The sequence below is a fragment of the Cyprinodon variegatus genome, unplaced genomic scaffold, assembly GCF_000732505.1.
Source record: "Cyprinodon variegatus isolate N-32 unplaced genomic scaffold, C_variegatus-1.0 Scaffold17, whole genome shotgun sequence".
NCBI lineage: Eukaryota > Metazoa > Chordata > Actinopteri > Cyprinodontiformes > Cyprinodontidae > Cyprinodon > Cyprinodon variegatus.
Genome location: NW_015150470.1, coordinates 2,461,259 through 2,482,393, shown reverse-complemented (window position 1 = coordinate 2,482,393; position 21,135 = coordinate 2,461,259). Strand labels below are relative to the sequence as shown.

The window sequence follows — 21,135 nt, the reverse complement described above, 5'->3', positions numbered from 1 at the left end:
GGATTAGGGCCACTGAAAAAATAAAAAAAGTTAACTGATTTTTAAAAATTGTTTCAGTTTAATATGGAGAAAAAAGTCAGAATTCTGACTTTAATCTCAGAATTTTTAATTTAATCTCAGAATTCTGACTTTAATCTAAGAATTCTGACTTAAGTCTGAGACTTCTGACATTTTTTTTCCAGAATTCTGACTTTAATCTCAGAATTTTGACTTTAAGAATTCTAACTAATCTCAGAATTTTGACTTTAATCTGAGAGTTCTGACTTTTCTCTCAGAATTCTTATTTTAATCTCAGAATTCTGACTGTAATCCCTGAATTCTGACAGCTAACAAACATGTTAGTATCAAGCTGTAGGCATGTCTGCTTTAGAAACTAGCTCTTCTTTTAATCATTAAAGTCAGAATTCTGACTTTTTTTCTCATACTGAATTAAAATGTTAAAAAAAAGTTAACTCTTTTTGCCTTTTTCAGTGGCCCTAATCATTTTCCGTACTGCAACATGCACGATGTTGCAGAATATTTTTTAAAAATTAAACGTCATGCTCTTATTTTGAACATTTCCAGACCGGAAGTGGCTTCGCTATCTTTTCTCTCGCGCTTGTAACGGTTCTCATCAGCTGTCAATACGGACCTGAACTAAAAGCCTGCGCAGCAACCTTTAAAAATAACTAAAAACAATGACAGACGGAGCAAAATCAGAGACAACACTCCGGAACAAAAAGCAGCGTTAGCAGACTTTTAGGTAAGTTTGCTGCTGTGTTCTGACTCATTGTCTGTTCCCGTTAGCCTATTAGCAGCTAACGGAGGATAACGTTAGCTTTACTTAGCCTGTTCGTCCAGACAAATGTCTCCCGTTTTTAACTTCAGCTCTTACATTTTTATTTTTCTGTTTTAAAGCGAGGTAATTTACATCATTTACAATGTTGACACGGTGTTCCTGTTTACATATTTGCACAAAAAGAACCAACTAGTCTGTAGGGAAACCAGACAAAGGTGTTTTATTCTACAGGAGTAGAGAGGGGCAGTGTCTGCTGGGCTGTCACTGACTAGAGAGCAGAAAAGATGGTTTTCTTCTGTCACTGCCCTCACACCTTGTTGTCCTTTCAAGGGCAAAATACAGAGCATCCGCCGAGCTGGATTTAGCTTATTTTCTCCTTTCCTTCATATTCAAATCCAGATGAACTGATGTTGGGTAGAAAAGCAGAACAGTAAAGGGCGTGTAGTCCGATCTTCAGTTAAAAATAATAAACATTTAGCTTATCCTATGCATTTGTGCTAAAAAATAAACAGCTTACACTAAAAAGCTGGTTTCTTGTTTATAAAAATGTTGAAATAAGGCGGGGGGTGTTAGTGTTTATATCCTCTGTTAAAATATGTAGTTTAAATGATCAGTTTTAACTTTAAGAGGTAAGGAATCTTCATTGGTTAAACTGTAAATATACAACCAATTTGCAAATATATTTAAATTATATGGATTATTATAGGATGTAAGATGAACTGTGTTGAAGTAATAGTTATGTTTATTATGGGAACACCCCACTGATGTTCTCTGGCTTGTTCTCTGGGATCCCATTGTGTTTTCATGACATAAGGTCCATCCTTTGAGCTGTGGTTCTGTTATGAGGCCATCCCTGTTTGGGATGTGGCTGGAAAAGCTCCAGAAGGATGCAACCAAGCGGAGCGGGCTCGTCCTGAGTGACCCAGCTCCTCAACTTTTCTTTGGCACAGAATCCAGACCGTTTGGAGTCATTGATTTATAAGGTGCTAATTCACAACACATGCTGTGCAAATTAAGCCAAGCAGCACTATAAGGTCAGATATGTCCTAATGCACAGCTAGATATGTATACCAGGGCTGCAAAAAACTACTATTTTGCAAATTGATTAATCTGTCGACAATTTTTTCGATTAATTATGGGATAGCAAAAGGTTCCTTAAAGAAGACTTTTTATTAAATTAAACCAGGTGAAACTAAAAAGTTTCCACTTGAGGACTTCTGGATAGAGCATATTGATAGAAGAAATAGTTGTTTTTTATCTTAAATGCAAAATGTTCCATTTTTTTTTAACGATTTTGGTATACTTACTGTTCTAAGTGGGATGCTCTGTCAGCTACAGGCATGTTTTAGTCTCTATACTCCAGTTAACGATTAATCAATTACTAAATTAGTTGACAATTATTTCAATAATCAATTAATCATTATTAATCTATTTTATTAGGTACACCTCAGAATGGTTCTATCTTATTGTGGCATGTTGCAGCAAGATCTGGGAAACACTCCTGGGGTCTAAAAACATCAGACATTCTCGATGGGAATCTCTTATTTTACTAAAAGACAAAGAAACTCTTATTAGACTGAGGTCTGAAAGTTGTTGGATTATAGTCAGTTTTATTTTATATCCAAGAAACCAGCTTAGGATAATGAGGTTGAACCTTTTGACTTGTTTCATTTACTTGCTGAAAATCAACAATCTCAGGTGTGATGCTGAGTTTGATTGACTCCCAGTTAAAGCCAGGGGCCCATAGTCAGCCAAAATGAGAAAATGTATTCATAATTTTATGTTTATTAGTGTATTAGACGTCCATATCTGGTTTAAGGTTTAGTGACTGAGAAGGGGAAAGGAGATAGGTGGCCTAATTATAAAGATAAAAGGCTTAGTAAGGAATCAATTGCAAAATTTTCCTAACACTTTTTGCACCAGCAGTTCGGTTTGAGGAGCAAAAGTTTGAGTTGTTGTCTGAAATGACATTAAAAACTGCATCAGAAGATATTTTTGTGTAAATAATTTCTCTAGTCTTTGTGTTGCTTTGGTCAGGTTATAATTTTGCACAGTAATTTTTCTGTGTCTAAATCAGAAATTAATTTACTTTCACTGTATTCTTCCTTCTCAGGCGTGGCAGGCTTTTTAATGCTGCTTTCACCTTCATTCATTTAGTCATTTAACACGTTCACGCCAGCCAAGCTGTCAAACCCTACCACCACTGTTCGGTCTGCCCTGTTTTCCCCCTGACTCTAAAATGGGTCAGCCTTTCTGTGCTCCTGCAGTCCGGTAAACATCAGCGTCGGAGGAAGCCATGCCAGTGGAGAGTGGGAGCAGTGGCGCCGCCCGTCAGGCCAAGCAGAAGAGGAAGTCTCACAGCCTCTCCATCCGCAGGACCAACAGCACAGAGCAGGAGCGCTCTGGTCTGCAGAGAGACCTGCTGGAAGGACAGGTGATTATTGCTGCTTCAGAAACACTTTTTATGGCCTAGAATGTCAACTCAAATCACTGAAATATCCTGCTTAGCAACTTTTGTCACTTCCATAAATGTTTCTCTCCTCCTGTTTAAATGTCAAGCTGCTCTCCTCCTGCCTGTCGTTATTAGCTAGCTGTCCTGCTGTTGCTGTCTGCACCAGTAAGCACTCATCTTGTAAGCCTAAGCCAATTAGGTTTTAATGCAGTGTTTAGAGGACCTTATTGCTGGCTTAAGCACGCCACAATTACTGCATTATTGATGTAAGGTTATTTTCATTTAGCTGAAAACAGCTGGATGTTGGGCAGCTTTTGGCTTTAGTGTTGTACACAGTGGATTGCTTGGTTGGAGGCCCTTTTTAACTGCTGTTTATCAGGAACTGAAGCTTTAGGAATCTATTCTGAATCTTTGGATGCTGAATAAATCCAATGTCTTCATGTTTACTTTCAAAATACAGATTAAACTGAAGTAAAAGAGGAAGAGTTGATTGGCTTCAGTCATGCTTGTGTTGAAAAGGAAGGAATACCTTCATGTCAGACTAAAATGTCCTCAATGGCCTTCTTCTGTTTTAACAGTCAACATCCAAACCACCAAGTTCTATAGATTTTCTCACAAAGGGCTGAATAAAATATTATATTATTGAATTTATCTGAAACATTTTATTAAACTTTATTTAAAAAAACTTTAACCAGACATTTTTCCCCTAGAAATTCAGCTTAATGCTTTTATTGTCTAACGTATAGCTGTAATTGTTTAAAATCAAACAGATAATGAAGTAATTTCAATAGAAATGAATCAAATGTATTTCTATGATCTTAATTAGTTTTTTAGTTAGCGTTAATGAAATGGTACCTTAATGAACATTGTGTTTTATTATATTGTAACAGTCTGTACAACAGGAAGGATTAAAAAGAAATGCATGCATGTTATGAAGTGAAATATTTGACCAGAGTTAGCCAGGGGAATATTGGCTGATTGGTCGCTGCAACAATAAAATCTACATTTGGAGTGACATAAACTTCATTGAGAAATTAGTTACATTTTTTAACAATTTTTTTTTGTCATTCTGAATATTTTGCAATAATATTTCTGAGTAAATCATATTTGTTAAGATCAAAAGTAGCAAACCTTTTTTTTACTGCTGTAGCTGATCTTTTTTTGTCTTCCAAACCCAAACATGTTTGTAAGTTGAATTTGCAGCAGTGGTTAGACTAATGCCACCTCATACGATGTATTCTCAAGTAAAGCTGAGTACAGAGATGAGCTGAAATTCATCTGCATTTTGGACTTTATTTGGTTTATTTTTGGATCATTGCCCTAAATTTCCCATAGAAAATCTCCCACTGTCTATTTAACAGTTTCAGTACATTTTTCATGTGTTACTTTTCTACATCAACTAACTAATAAATGCTGCCTTGGACCGAAACCCAAGACATATTATCAGAACAACAATCAGGATGAGTGTCCTTTACATTTTTTTAGTCTGAGGGACTGAGACACTGTTTTTTTTGTTCTTTTACTTGTTTTTTCCCCCCTTGTTTTTAATAAAAGCTAAACTTATTGAGATACCAGGATTTTAGCTAGGCTATACAAGTCTTTCAGTTTTTTCTTTTACCGTAGTTACCTAATTTGTTTCTGGCTCTTGATAAGTAATATATGAATGCATTTTCTTTAAACATTTAAATACATAAAAAATATTTTATTCTTAATGGGATTTTTCTTATGGGCCAGAAAAGCATTTTTTATTGGAAAAGTAAAAAAGTTGATCCTAATGTCAGAGAACATACAGGTTCTCAGCTCTGTTTCTGGTCAGACATGTTTTAATCCTTTCCTCATGACCTTATTTTTTCACTCTGGTCCCTTTGGTTTCAGTCCTCTGATAATCTGGACTCCTTCATGAGAATGGAGGTAAGTTTTAGCTGCTTCCATGTTTCAGACAGTAGAACAGAACCCCTCATAGCTTTCAGAGCGGACATAGGTTGTGTTAGAGCTCGGAGTAGGTGTTGTGGATCTGAAAAAAATCTGTCTGATGATTTTTTTTGTATTTGATGCACCTTCTTTTTCAGTTCTGTGAAGTCTGTAGAGTTAGGATCTGTTGAAAACAACAGATTTATGTTAACCAGAAGAGGGAAAGACAGCAGAATAACAGAATGTAGGAGAAACTTCAAATTATTTTTTTTTTCTCTGTGACTTTTTCTCAAGATACTCTGTTTGCCTTTAGCTATCCCACAATAAATATCCGTCTGTTATTTTTTAGGTGTTGTTTTGGGTGGGGGATTGGAGGTGTTTATGAAGCAAAATACACACCAGTCAGTCACCAATATCATTAAGGAACTAACATGACCTGATGCACACACAGCGACACCAGGTGAACGATTCTGGAATGACAAATGAAGCTAATACTGTGTTCGGTCTGCAGAATAGGAGAGGAGAAAATGCTTGAAGAAAACATTCAGACATCATAAATCAAGTGCCTTTTGTAACACAACAGAGCCAGCCACTGAACTCAACATGGAGTTCTGAGTTATCGCCCCATAAGGCAATAATTATTACATACCAGTAGCAATATGGATTGCATAAGGCTGTATGTAATTTCAATTTCTTTTTGAAAATGAGTTTTCTTTCGTAGTTTCATACAAATATCTGATTTAAATATGTCGTGCTAATTCACGGTTTTTTATACGCTTTTTTATCATTTTGACATTAGTGGTTTTATACAAACATAATAAAAATGTTTTCACCTTCTTTTTTTAAAATGTCTTCAATGATATCAATATGAATCAATAATCCTTCTTTTTTTTGTCTTTCCTTTTTGATCAATAATCATTATTGTCCAGTCCTAAGTATGTAAATTTAACATAGGGAATTGATTGCCTGTTTTCAAGATGATCACGGTTTGTTAATCTAATTTAATGAATAGAGAAAACAAAGACTCAACATTTCTTTCCACTGTTCAATATTTCTCACTCTTCTTGTCTCAGATTCAAATTCCTCTACTGCTTCCTATCCTTTCATTTCTGCTCAGTGCTATCAGTGTCAGTCTGGCCACAGTCGGCAGATTGACTGGATTTCTTTTAAAAGCGTTCCAGTTAGCATCAGTTCTGCTTCTCCTTCTGAAACAAAGAGGTGGGCTCACTGCCTCCCAACCATATCTACGGAAGCTGACCTTTAGCATTACTACTGAATCTGAACCTCAGCCTGCACATAATGTTGGAATTAGCATTCCAGATTTAAAAGAAATCAATCTTTTATAGTAAATACAAAAAAGAGGTTAAATATATATATGTATATATGTAATTGGATAGTGGTAGAAACTGCCAGTGAGTTACTTTTATATCAGATATAAATAATTTTGGTATCATGAGCTCATATTGGTTGTATAATATTAACAAGTCTAAGCTTGATTGTTGGATCTGTGGGAACACATCCTGTCTGTGCTGTAAATGTACTGGAGTTAGGCCTCGCTTTTATTTCCTTCCTTCCTAACAGGGATAAGAGGTTTTCTTTTGCTTTTACATTATTTCCTCTTGGATCCATTTTCTCTCTGCTGAACATGACAGCCTAAATGTTTGTTTCATTCTTTGCAGATTTCTTTGACATGTATGAAATTTCGAAGCAAACTGCTCTCTGGTGCCATTTTAACCAGCTTTTCGGGGTCTACTTCTCTCTTAAATGATTGATGTTGAAACTCTCTGTATATCATACCTTCTTCAGCGATCTTCCAAGTGATAAAACCACTCATTTACATTTGCTCTTCTTCTTCATCTTGCAGGACACCAAACTGCCTCTGTCACTGAGGACCAATCTGTTGGACCTGTTCAGTCAGATCGAGAGAGAGTTTGAAAACCTCTACTTGGAAAACATTGAATGTAAGTTTTCCACAAAACCATAACCTGCCTCAATATTCTTCATAAATTTTATTTTTTATTGCCATTTTTTTGGCTCTTAAAGTTTCGAGGCAACACCCAAAAAGTCAAATTCTGATGAAAATATAAAAAATAAATTTTAAACACCCATAATGTTTCAGCCACAAACTAATCAGCGTTCAAGTTTGAAGGTTTAATGTGTAACCGGACATAAGTTTTTTATTTATTTTCCCTTCCAGTCATCATTATGCACACGGATGATGAGAGTCATATTAGCACTACAGCTTTCTGGAGAAGAGCTACAAAAAAGAAAAGTTAAATAAATTCCAAGCAGCTAAAGCTCTGTATAATAAAACCCAAATGATATGAATGCATGTTTTACACAGAGTAGAAATGAAAAAAACAATGTTTTTTTTGTTAAACTCTGTTTGGTGGGCTGTGCATATCGGCCCCGTCACTCAAAGGATTGTGGGAATCCATATAGATCCTAAGCACCAGATAGGAACAATCGGAGGTCTCTCTGCTCAACGAACTGTCCAGTAGAAGCATCCTGCCTTCTCCTACCTCCTTCCTCACTGCCAGCACTATTCAGACAGAACTTATTATGGCGACTGCTGAAACACTTCTAATTTGACTCAAGAGTCTTTACTTATTTGATAAATTTGGATGGACCCTGTGTTTGCTGCTTATATCTGCCCTTATAATCTTCTCCCTAAACTTCTTAAAGGTTTTGTCAGATTTCCAGAAAGCAGCTCCTCTCTTCCTTCTCTTCACTTCTGATACCAATATGAACATTTCCAGCATATAATGCTACATTCAGACCGCACGCTTCAGAAGCAGCTTGCAGCAGGAGCAGCGCATGTTAATGCATCATGACGCATCTGAGCAGCTGAAGCAGCGCCTCATGAGCTTCTGAGCATCTGAGCCGTGTGACGTGCTTCACAAGCAGCAGCTGCTGGAGTTGGAAAAATGTAACTTTTGCTGCTTGATGCGCCACATCGACCAATCAGAAAAGCTGATCTGGGAACTGGCAGGGAGACAGACACAGCACTGATGATGCAGAGCAATATGATCACTCCACTGAAACAGTTTATTAACGCCTAAATTAATTAAAAAATTTGAAACCTGCCGGAAAAATATTTTTGCTTTGATTATTCTGCCTTCCATGTGCGAAAATTAGCAGAAAACCCCGAAGAGGCGACCGGGCCAGAGGCTGCCATTGAAGGAGATTTCCAGTGACACCCAGGATCGCGGGTGTATGGGGGTTTGTGCTGGTCCGACAGCTTGAAGGCAGGATCGTAAGCTTGATGAACTGACTGCACAGATGATTTTTTTTCTCACTTAAAAACACATTTAAACTACTTTTTACCCACTAATCACAGCAAATATAGCAAAGCCGCTCTCTGCCATTAAACATAGCAGCAGCAGAAGCGGCAGACGCATCTGGACACATTTTACTGGACGTGCTTCAGGAGCATCAAAAATGCACTTGAGGCGCGTCAGACCTTAATGTGTACAAGCATAAAAAAGGAAGCTGCTTCGAGCGCTGGCAGTCTGAACGTAGCACAATCCTCTGCTGTTGTCAAACTGAAGCATTCTGTAACAAGACATGTTTGATTTTCAGTGCGCAGGGAAATCGAGTCCCTGAATGATCGTTTGGCTGCAGATGGACAAACAGTGGAAGGAGCAGATTTAGCTAAAGGAGCTCTTAAAACAAAAGGTGAATCATTTTTTTTAAACAAAATGTTGAAAGCAGATGTTTATGTCAGTTTATGAAAGGAAATATAATCTTTCTTTTCCCACTGCTAGTCCTTTTAGGTAAATGCTGGGACAATGAGATACTGTCTATTAACCATTGTAAAGTGGGTCTATGCAATTTTGATTTAGTTCAAATGTGCTTGTCAGCTTTAGAGCAAAAGGGAAAAGTCTGGTAAAAAAGCTGGACCTGATGAGTCCTCATCCTGTTAAATAAGCCCTGTACCAACGGTCGGTTCAAACTAAGATGGAAGTGTCTTTTCACTAGGTTTATTAAATGTGGGTTATTTATGTAGGAGGGTCTAATGCAACAGGAGGAAAGGAATATTTGATCTAGGGACACATTTCCAGTAGTTAAAGAGGCAGAAATCAGGCTTTGAGAAAAGAGCTTATGTGTGTTTTATACTGGTTACGTAAACATCTGTTTTAAACTGTAATTTCTTAAGTTTAAATTTGTTGACCTGTTTCTGCTCTCTACTGACTGCTTCATCGTTACCTTTAACTGTTTCTGATGTACAGCAAGTCACAGCACCAGTCAGCTGTCTCAGAAGCTGAAAACAACCTACAAGGCCTCTACAAGCAAGGTATCAATTTTGCTGTCGCCGGTGAAAATGATTTTAATTTGGTTTAAAACGTCTTTTTCATGTTCTTGATTGTCTTTTGGAAGAAAGGAAATAATTAATTGACTATCATAGAGAGATGAGTAGAAGACGCCTGTGTGCTCATCAGTAAAACATGAATGATGTGTGAATGTTAAACAGTGGAACTACTGTCTTTTTCACCTTTTTTTTACTCATAGCCGCGTTCAAATTCTTGCCATGCCAGAGTAGTAGGCGGATCCCGCAACTTCAACGTACCCAGTTGGGAGTTGTGGGGCGGAGACTCATGGGTAACTTACACATTTCTCCCCCTTGTGTGCCAATATGCATGAACAGCCCAGCCAGGGGGACGACATTTCCTCCCCTCGAGACTTGGTCATTCAAATGTAGGAGTTTGAGCTTTTCTTTTATCCCTTCGGCGTGAGATAAAACCTGACCGTCTCTTATCTCACTAACTGGCTTGTTTTTTCAGTTGCAACTCCCTGACTTTAATTTAGCTTCTTGTTGGCATTCACATAATGGTACACTGTGGAGACATCTTTAGTGTGGAGCGGCTGTTATTTTTAAATGCTTTTCATGCCCAAAGTAGGAAATTTAAGCAAAAGGAGCATTCAGAGAATCAGTCAAAGCGCAGTGTGCAGTCTGCTCGGTCAGGTCACATTTACTAGAACACAGAACAGGTAAGGCCTGTTTGCAACAAACAATCAGGTCTTTGGAAAGGTTGATCAGAGCAATCTATCCTCCACCCTGGATTTTTACAGCCCTAGGTGGCAGGAAAAGATCAGCTAATGTCTCTCAGACCCCACACATCCTGGACACAAACTGTTTAGGGTGTCGTTTGCTAAAGCTAGCTGCCTGGGAGTCTGCCCCAACATACAGTTAGTCACAATAAGAGTAATAGGACTACTTTTCAACATCTATAAAGAAAGGTGTTGGAGGAGCCCAGGTGACTTTTCAATTCAGGCTAGACCAGATGAAGCTACTATTATAATAAAAAAAGCAGAGAGCATAAAGTTAGAGGTTGAAATAACAATTACTGCAGAATGGTAGAAAAGAGAGTGATGAAAATGGGTCCCTATGTCATCCAGCAGTCAAAGCCTAAAGCAGCATAAGTATAGAGATAGCTCAGGATAACCTGAGGCCTACTAACTATGAGCTTTTTCAAAAATGAAATTGTTAAGCCTTGTATTAAATGTAGACAGACAGACATGAAGTTCTGTGTTGGGCTTTCTGCTCACTGTGCTGCTTGTCTGTTTTATGCTGTGATGTAATCTGGATTGATAGTCTAATCATGGCAATATCGGAAATAAGTTAAATCCATCTTTGGCCATAGCAGACTGCACACATTAATGCTCTAAACTGTAGCACATTAACAGCTGCATGCTTTAAAGCTTTACTCTGCAGTCCTGAAGCCATAAACTCCCTCAGTCCCTGCTGCTGCTTTTTAAACGGCATTCTCCTGCATCAGTATTCAGTTGGAATTAAATCTCGCTCATTACCGTCATCTACAGATGAATTTATTCATTTTTGCATTTATGCCTCATTATATTCCCTCGGTTTGCTGCTCTTGGAGTCTTCTTCTCCCTAACAGTCTCCTCCGGTAACAGCAGCTTATCCATCCGCTGGATTTCTTTATTTGAGTACAGAGGAGAGAAATATTTTCCCACCCTGTCTCTGTTATACAGGAAGAATACATTTTTTTTCTTTTTTTAGATGAATGATGTTTTTTTCTCCTCTTTCCTTTCAGTCTGAACTTATTTAGCAGTCTGTGTCCAAAACGCAGCCGGACTCCTGTTTGTATCATTCCCATCTTTAATGTAAACACCGCAATCGAACCTTGATTCAACTGATCCATTAATGATAACAGGTTTCTTATTTCACCAGCTTCCACCCTCTTTAGATACTTTTATTTTTGCTGTTTTGGATTGAATTTGCTTTGATCTACTGATACAGAATAATGGAACCCATTTATGTTGATTTGATATTTATTTTGCTATAAGCAGACGGTTTTTGTTTTCTGCATCAGGTTTGGAGAATTTAAAGCTACTTTTGTTGACTTTAGTTAATTATCCTTAAAAGCTAATGGTAAATATGGAAACAAAGCTTCTTAGCCCTGGCCTCTTACAAGGACCCTGCAGAGCATCTCCTCAGCAACCCCCAGTTCCTGCTTCCTCCCTTACAACAAGATTCCTACACAGCTCTGGAAAAAATGAAATGGGATCAGTTAAAGACAGAGAAAGAAGGTCCCTGCTGCAGCTCACAGGACGGGGAAACATGTCTACTCCAAATGTCCAGTTTTTGTCCTTCAGTGAAATTAGGTTAAAGTTGGACTTAAATCAGCAGATGTTCGCTCCAGGCAGCGAGGGCCGTTCATGCAGTGTGCTGTCATAGAGACTATAACATTACCACCACCATGTTCATTACAGTGCTGTTTCCCTCAACTAAGATAGTATTGTTAATATTTGAAATCTATGGAAATAGGTGCAATTGGGGGCATAAATTATCGAGTTTGTAAATTGACCTTAAGCAAACCCTGAGACTTTAGATGAGTAATTGTTTTAGAGCAAATAAATACAGCTGAATGATTATTAGTGACTGCTGTATATTTAATAATATAACACATTGTGTTTCTTTAGTTCACTTCCTATTGATGTACATCTGAATATTATATAAAATGTTTGGTCTCATTATAGCTGTACAGTAACACAATTCAGCATTGATCTCATAGTATTTTGATTACATGAACTGGAAACTATATATATATATATATATATATAGCAGAGGATTTCCATAGGAATTTTAATTTAAAATGTGAGATTAATAAAATGGAATCTTATAATCTGGTGTGCTGACTTTTTAAGAAGCTTTTTGTTTACGTATTTTGAACAACCGGAATTGGTTGATGGTCCCTACATGGGCAACTGGGTTTAGGAGATAGTACACAGAGTATCTCCCTTCCCTGTAAATACAGGGCATGAAAAGCCATCGCTGCCTGGGCCCCCCATGGTTAGAACGTCTGTTTAGGTGGGATATTCAGCACGTTTCACTGAGGACAGTTGGAAGAAAGGAGAAGGACTTCTAGTTGAAACGGAGCCCCTGTCAGCTGCAGGCAGGGTTTTGGAGGATTATTCAAATCAAGATTAAATCAAACTGTGTTTTACAGCTTTTAAAATCAATATTTAAATAAAGAGATGGTAATTAAAGTGAAAGATGAAAATGTTTTCTATGCTCCCAACATGACAAAACAAAATGAAAAGCAGCTGATTCCATTTTAGGAGGCTGTGTTCAGGAACCCTGTTGTTGGATTTTCTCTGTTCTTTTCTAACATCTGTGTGGCATCACTGTCAGATTGTGTCCAGTTTCAAAGCGACCACAACCAGAGCAGTTTGCCAGCTGGTCAAGGAGTATGTCGGCCACAGGGACGGCATCTGGGACCTCAGCATCACCAGGACCCAGCCTGTGGTCCTGGGTACCGCCTCTGCTGGTACGTCCTGAGTTATTCATTTGGTTTGGGGTTTATTTTATCATCCATTTCTGCTTTTATTCAGCAGAACTTCAATATTTAAGCCTAGTCTGCTGTTTTTATATTCCTTTATGACCAAAATAAGAACCTTGATCGATATTCTGTCCCTTACTGTAAAAACTTCTATGAGATCTCAACATTAGGATTTTATTCTGGTAGCGTAATTGAAACTTTAATTTGTTTATGTAGTTTGAAAGAAAATACCGTAGCTAAAATAACAAATTTATTCGAAATACAGTTTTTCAGATTATCTGTGAACTTATTTTATTGCCCAGTTTAATTTAACACGAAATGACTCGACACAGATACCTATGTCAGCCAGCCACTGGCTTCTAGGCTGTAAATCTTTAGTGAGGTGAAAACAACTCAACAACTCTCAATAAGGGGCATTGGTTCTTCATCAGGTTTCTATAACATTCCTGTATTCTTCCTTTGCTCAGGACTTGTTTTACCTGCACAAACCTTTTATGTTTTCTAACTGGTGCATCAACTTTAACTGTATTATTTACTCATATGAGATAAAGATTAAACTTTTCAACTACAAACAATCAAGGTGAGCTTAGTGTGAAACAAAGGAGGAATTGATGGAAAAGTACATCATATACACAATGGTTAGCAGAATTAAACAGAGAGAGAGACTCAAGCATTCTTCTTTTTGGTCTGGATTAATGGGACATCATTAAAGAAGAGAACATTTCATCCTCTTAGGCAAACTATATACAAAAGCACTGGCACTAATAATTACTATTTTTAAAGAATTTCCTGGAAAATCTTTAAATGTTTTACTGTGTGATTAAGTGTTAGGATGTTTAATATCTTTACTAACTAGTCTGGATCTATAGTTTCACTCAGTCAGTTGACAAAAAAAAAATTAAAAAATGCTTTGTGTTTTCTCTTCAAATCCATTCAGTCTGATTTTCTTTTATTCATTTAAACAGACCACACTGCGATGCTGTGGAGCATTGAGACCGGGAAGTGCCTCCTCAAATACCTGGGCCACCAAGGATCGGGTAGGATTCAATAGACCTGAAGTTAGAAAGTTTGGTTCATGGTTTTTGTTGTTCTAGCCATATTAAACTGTATTGGACTGTATAGAAACAGTACATGAGCTATCTTAAATTTTTGGTCTAATCTGACACAATGCATCTTTGTTTTTCTGCAGTTAACTCCATTAAGTTCCACCCCACTGAGCAGATGGCTCTAACAGGTATAACTTTATTACTCTGCTTATTCCTCGAACTGATGACAAAGTCTTGACTGGAGAATTTATCCCTAACTATTGATCTATATTGGTGCCATGGCTCAGTAATCATTATACATGTTTTCATTTTACCCAGATTTGTTAAACTCTTATTGATTCAAAACTGCACTGTCTGAAGCAGAGAGGATGTATTTCTTATTTATATTTAGCTTAGATTTAGCTGCAGATACAATGGCTGCCTGCTCATAAATTTACTGCATCTGCTGCCAGTGTCTTCAGACTGGAACGAGTCTTGATGCACGAAAGATTACCGCATGTAAAAGCTTTTTATATTCAAATTGTAAATCTGAATCCTAAATCTGGACAGTCTGTCACACAAACGCTGAAAGATGTTGGTATCATGAAGATTTTGTTGTTTACTTTAATATTTTTTAGTTTTTTTATGATCTTAACGGTTATTAAAGTCTCAGTCTCTGCCCTGCAGCCTCTGGAGATCAGACGGCGCACATCTGGAGATACATGGTGCAGCTCCCTACTCCCCAGCCTGTTGCTGATACCGCTGTAAGCCTGATCTGTGTTTGTGTATCAGAACGCTTCCTGCTGCTTCTGGAGCAGAATTCACTCACCTGTCCTTCCTGCCACTGCAGCAGACGCCCTGTGAAGACGATGTGGACTTCTCAGATAAAGACGACGCAGACGGTGAGGTTGAGGGACCCAACGACTGCCCATCGGTTCGCGTACCGACCACGACGCTCCGCAGCCATCAGGGGGTGGTGATCGCTGCTGATTGGCTAGTGGGAGGCAAACAGGTGGTGACGGCCTCCTGGGACCGAGCTGCTAACCTCTATGATGTGGAAACTTCAGAGTTGGTCCACTCGCTCACTGGTAGGAAGCAGAAAACGTTTCAGCTTACAGTCGGGTTTAGTTTAAAGCTTTGAAATAAATGTGTTTGTTTAGGTCATGATCAAGAGCTGACCCACTGCTGCACCCACCCCAACCAGCGCCTGGTGGTGACCTCATCCAGGGACACCACCTTTAGGCTGTGGGACTTCAGAGACCCGTCCATCCACTCTGTCAATGTCTTCCAGGGACACACAGAGTCAGTCTGACACAAACCTATCACATATCAGAGGGGGAAAAAAAGAAATAATTTTACAATGATTACTTTAGATTAAATATTTTATATCTCAATCATAAGCTTTAATGTATTTCCTGTTTTTTTATGTGACAGATCGACAGAAAGAGGTCAATAATAAAAAAAAAAAATGTTCTCTGCTTAAAGAGTGGAGCATGTATTTGCAACAAACCCTCTTTACCCTGATACCCAGGTATTAAATGCAGTTCAACACATTCCTCACAGGTAGTTCCTAATTACTAGTATTATTGTTGTTATTTACTTGACCTTTATGGAAGAATGGTCAGTAGAAAGCAAATGTTGAAGGCAAAATCAATTTAAAGTTGCTTAAAGTCTTTTCTGGGGAACAGCGGACATAAGCAATCTGATTGGAAACAGGTGGAGAATCCACGGTGGCTCTGAAGGAAAATCTGTTTGAAGAATAAGATTCAGCAAAGCATAATCGACTAACCAAATGGCCAATAATAATGGTTCAAATGTTTGAACGGTTCAGTTCTAAAACAATAAAGTTCAAACCTTCCTAGACATTTTCCATCCAGTCTGATGGATCCTGAGCTGTCTAATAAAGAACAGGAAAGAGTTTCAGCCTGTAGATGAATAAACCTGTTTGGAATGTCCCTGTTTTTCTCTTTTTTTATGATGTTGTATTATTTATAATCATAAACCTGTTTTTGTTTTTATTGATAAACAAAAAATTAATCAAAATTAAATTTTCCTTAGTGACAAATTAAGGCACTGCTCTGTGGGAATCACACGAAATCTAAATACGATGTAATGAAGTTTGTGATTCCAAAATGAAAGAATCTCAAACAGGTTTAAAGGGTGTAAATACTTTTGCAAGGCCAGATGGATGTTGCTTCCTTTTAAAAAAAATCTAATCTAACTTTATCTAGCTTAGTTTTTTGACAGTTCTTCATATCATACTCCAGTTATCAGCCTGTGTAAAAAGTAAAATGTTTAGGTGTCTAGCGCCATCCTGTGAGCTAAATTTTTACATTTTTCTTATAGTTGAATTAATATCTTCTTTTAGACAAAAAAAAAAGTTTTGTGGGAGTAAAATCAGAGAAAAAAAAACAAAAAAAACCCCATTCCCACTGGAAGAAACCAAATCATTGTTTTACTCATCTAATTGTTTATTATTATTTATCATTATTCATAGTGAGATTAACTGGTTTCAAAAGGAATCTTAAAAACATCTGTAGATGCCATCCTGCATATTTAATTATCAAAAATGTTGCTGTTTCTCCAGCTGTTTGACCAAACCTGTTTCCTGGTCCTCTGCAGCACTGTGACGTCTGCCGTCTTCACTGTGGGAGATAACGTGGTGTCAGGCAGCGATGACCGCACCGTCAAAGTGTGGGACCTGAAGAACATGAGGTCGCCCATAGCAACCATCCGCACAGACTCTGCTGTCAACAGGTGGGTGAGCTGCAAACATGCTGATACTCTGCAGCACAGAACCAGGAGGCACTATGCTTAGCAGGGCAAAATGATCCACCCTTTAGTTTTCAAATGAGCCTTGAATAATAATTGTTATAAACATCAACAGCTCCTTTAAACTTGCTCTCCACACCAGTGCTGCAGTTAACGGGAATCCTTTATTGTAATTACTGGGGATGTATTGCTTTTTATCATTCTACTTCCTGTTTCTCATCAGGATCAGCGTGTCTGTGAACCAGAAAATTATCGCCCTTCCCCACGACAATCGGCAGGTCCGACTGTTTGACATGTCCGGAGTGCGACTGGCTCGACTCCCACGGAGCAACAGACAGGTTGGTCAGCAGAACGGACATGAAAACACTACAACAGTTAAATGGAAACAGGAGCATAATACTGTGGTTGGATGGTCAGTTCATCAGATAATAGATATGAAGAAGATGAAACAGTGGGGGGACCCTTCAATAAAATCTTCTGATTAGCTTATAAATAAATATCTACGTCATGGTGATAGAGTGTAAAAACAGTTGAAAAAGTCTTAAAGTCATAGGGAAATCATATTTAAATGTCAAATCATTCTGGCTTGCACATGTTAATAAATGTACTCTTTATCAGATGATATTGTCCCAAAATTTAGAAAGTTTCTGTTTAACAAAAAAATCCAGTCTTAAAATCTGTGGGTTTTTTTTATCTTATGCAGCCAGTTAGTTATATGTCAGCCTGAAAACCTAAATTCAGCCAATCACATATCAAAGGTCATCTGTCAATCAATTTTTTTCGGTCATAGACTCTTGATTCATATGACTAAGATAATATACGCAATGTTTGAAATAAGAAATAAGAATAATTGCTTTACAATTGAGTTCAGTCCCAGTGTTCACGGGGATGGATGTCTGTGACTTCACCAGGCGTAGAGCTAACAGAACTGGCAGCGTTGCGAGGCAAGGGCTCAAACATGTACGGCTGTAAGCCTTCTACACCAAACCAAGCTTCTGCCCCTCTGGCGTCTTTTTCCACAACAGCTTTGTCCCCGCTTTCCTCCTCTAGATAAAAAATGGATGACGGAGGAGACTCATCCATGACCTCCGACACAAAACTGCATGTTTCTGCTGTCCATAGCGTTCCTTGACAGTGACGTTTGTAAGTCACCAATTTAGTGCTACTTGGTCCCAATGTAATTTCCAGTTGAGAACCTACTAGCACTAAGTTGCTAACTGGTTAGCAAGATGCTTCCGAGACAAGAGCTACAATCAAACTTGCTTCTGAACCTTCCGCCACAGCAATCCCGCCCACTTGATAAACGACCAATCACATTCACTTTATTCACTCGTGTAAAGTCGTGCACCATTTGGGAGAATTCGGAAATGCAACGGTTGGAACAGCCGTTTCCCCACAACTTTTAATCATTTCCTAATGCTGGATAAGTGTGGAAAATAAAAAAAAAAGTCTTAATTTCTTCATACGCTCTCATATTCCCTAAACTATTTGTTCTAAACTATTTATAAATAGTTTTTGAAAGACTTACCAACTACTTGGCATTCTGAGAATCTTGTCTCTGGAAATTTGGACATAATTAAAATGCAGGAAGTCCAAGCTCAATCATGAAAGCTGAGATTACAGGAGGTCCAGGAAAATATTAAATCTGTGTTGAATTTTGGATTGAAAGGCTCTGTAGATTGCTGTGGGGTCAAATCTGCTGACTGGTTGTTGTTGTTCAGGGTCATCGTCGGATGGTTTGCTGCTCCGCCTGGTGCGAGGACAATTCCACCTGCAACCTGTTCACCTGTGGCTTCGACAGGCAGGCCATCGGCTGGAACATCAACATCCCGGCTCTGCTGCAAGAGAAATGATCTCCTCCTCTTTCTTCTTCTTCTTTCCATTGTTAGCAGTGAAATCTCACCCACAGCGTGCGTTGGTGTCTTGTTGGTCTTAAAGACGGATGTAAGCAGTTTAGTTTAGATGTTTAGTGACTCATGGCTGACAGGATGGAGTCTGTTTGATTAAAAAGAAATGAAGTCCTCAGAGACTTTTCACAAGCTGAGGGGCTTTATAAGCATCAGTCTCACTTTTTTTCACTGTAAGGAACAAAAGCAAACCTCTGAACCACTCACTGATGAAAGCACAAACATGTAGAGATGCTCCTTCTTCCTGAAGGTTAACGCAGGACACATTAGTCTGAAGCTCAACGTTTAGATTCTCTGTGCTGCTTGTATCTGCTTCCTGCTGCAAACACCAAATCTAATGTGTGCCACTAACAGCAGATTAAAGGAAACATCTGTGAACTTTTCTGGCTTGGTGTTTTGTTTTTTTCACTTTAATTTTTGATGTATATTCATTTTAAACAATATTGTCCACCTACAGCCAGAAGGAAGATCAGCAACAGATTCTTTCTCATTCAGTGCTGAGCTCTTGGTTCTCCTGACCCTGAAGAAACATCTACACCTTGTTTGTGTTAAAAAAAAAACAACAAAAAAACTAAATCTGTAGCTGATTTTATTTATGATGAGGAAAAAACATTACTGTAATATGTATTGTTATGGATTGATAGTGGTTCAGTATAGTCATCTCAAACCTCACAATGTGCTAGAACAAAGCTCTGCAACGTTTCATATCCAAAGAGCCATTTGGCCTTGAGTCCGGCTAAGAAAAAGTCAATAAGAGCCGCCAAATATTACATGATTTAAAAAAAAAAAAAAACTACACCAATTATTGTTGCTAAATATTTGCCATCTTATTTATATGTATTTAATCATATTTGTATTTTTAATTTTAACTTTTGTATTTTTAATATTTGAATTATGGGACAACAAAATTATTCATAAAGATGAAGCATGGATTTTCTTCTATAGGCTATTATTTGATGTAACAAGAAGGATAATAATAAAACACATAATTTCCAAGCTAAATAACAGAAAAATAGCTCTAAAAATATATTTCTGATTCTTTTAACGTCATTCTGTTGTGAGAATTCAATTCCAAAATTTATAAAGAACACTAAAGCATTTAAGAAAGTTATTTGTTATTACAGCACATTATTTAATACTTTATATATATATTTTTAGTTTTATCTATAGTTATTAACACATTAATGAAATATATCTAACTCCAATGAAGCGATTATCAACCTACGTCACGTATCAACACAACCTTCCTGTAGGGGTTAGTGTGTTTTCACCAAAAAAGTAAGAGAAGCAGTATGACAGCTTAATTTTAAATTTTCTCCCAAAAATCAACATAATCAAGGCATAAAATACTCTCAGTTCCACAGTTACAAAAATATTTGTTTTCTATGTGAGTCAGGACTCCACAAAATGTGTTCAAACAAGAACAGAATAAAATAACTGTTCTGGCTCGTTTAAGTTCAGAGTTCACACTCCTTGCTCCCAATGAAACAAAATGCAAAAGAGAGAAAGCATTCTTCTGCTAATCAGCTTTTCAAATACAGTGTTGAAACTTTAACACACACAACCAGAAAATCCAATTTGAAGAGGAAGAAAAAAAGAACAATCTCCAATTATTGATTAATGCAGTTTAGACATAAAACAACAGTGATGTAAGTAAACAGTTGGAGAATTAAAATTAGTGCATTCTCTCTATTAGGGTTTACAGAACTCTGCAGAGACTCCATCGTACCCGATCCAAACTCCAGCATGCAGCGGCTGAGTGAATGTGGTCTGGACTCTGTGGAGGAGAGTCATGGTTTTAGAGACGCTGTAGAAGGACAGAATACCTGCTGAGTGATCCAGGTACACTCCTATCCTGGAGGAAACAGAACCTAAATTATTGGTCCAAATCATGTTGTAACCAAACTTAGAACCACCTGGGTAACAGGATAATGCCCAAGATTTGTCATTACATCCAAATTTACATTCATTCCCTTTTCCTGCTCTGCTGATATTCTTGTACGCGACTGCTACATAAATCTTTCCTTTCCACTCCACCTCCCAGTAACAGTGTCCTGTCAGACTCTCTCTGCTCAGAACCTGAGAGTAATAATTGAATCTATCTGGGTGATTAGAATAAGAGAGACATTCATCCATCCATGACACCTTCCTGTTCCCGTCTGATAGTAACAGTCGTGTCTGTGCTGTGTTTGGATCAAATCTGATTCCACATGAATATTTTGAGAATTCAGCTCTGTTCTGTGGTTGTGGTTCTGGTAGTAAACCATCCATTTTAGTCATTGTCAAAAATCTTTTTGTCCATGTTTCTCTCAGAATGTCCTGCAGTTTATCTCTGAGCTCTGACACAGCTGCTGTCACATCCTCAAAGTGTCTCAGAGGACGGATATTGATGCTGGATGAGTGTGTAGACTCACTGAGTGCTGACAGTGAGGGGTAGCTGTGGAGAAACTGGTTGTGATCCTCTGTGTTTAAGAGCTGCTTC

The 21,135-nt window shown here is 37.9% G+C and overlaps 1 protein-coding gene across 1 annotated transcript; it reads left to right on the top strand.

The window, feature by feature from the left end:
- Positions 1–581: 581 nt before the first annotated feature.
- On the top strand, positions 582–19,027 carry wdr37 (WD repeat domain 37). Its single transcript, XM_015387242.1, has 14 exons — positions 582–742; positions 3,046–3,212; positions 7,006–7,102; positions 8,724–8,819; positions 9,374–9,438; positions 12,802–12,937; positions 13,915–13,986; positions 14,139–14,183; positions 14,662–14,738; positions 14,828–15,062; positions 15,135–15,276; positions 16,597–16,731; positions 16,970–17,084; positions 18,468–19,027. The coding sequence occupies exons 2-14, from the start codon at positions 3,075–3,077 to the stop codon at positions 18,597–18,599; spliced, it is 1,485 nt and encodes a 494-aa protein (XP_015242728.1). The 5' UTR covers positions 582–742; positions 3,046–3,074; the 3' UTR covers positions 18,600–19,027.
- Positions 19,028–21,135: the final 2,108 nt, after the last annotated feature.

What these genes read in the sequence shown, in the direction of transcription:
- wdr37 (XM_015387242.1), top strand. Translation starts at nt 3,075, where the DNA reads ATGCCAGTGGAGAGTGGGAGCAGTGGCGCCGCCCGTCAGGCCAAGCAG. An exon ending in CTACTTGGAAAACATTGAAT is followed by an intron (nt 7,103 to 8,723) that starts GTAAGTTTTCCA and finishes TTTGATTTTCAG; the next exon opens with TGCGCAGGGAAATCGAGTCC. An exon ending in TCCCACGGAGCAACAGACAG is followed by an intron (nt 17,085 to 18,467) that starts GTTGGTCAGCAG and finishes GTTGTTGTTCAG; the next exon opens with GGTCATCGTCGGATGGTTTG.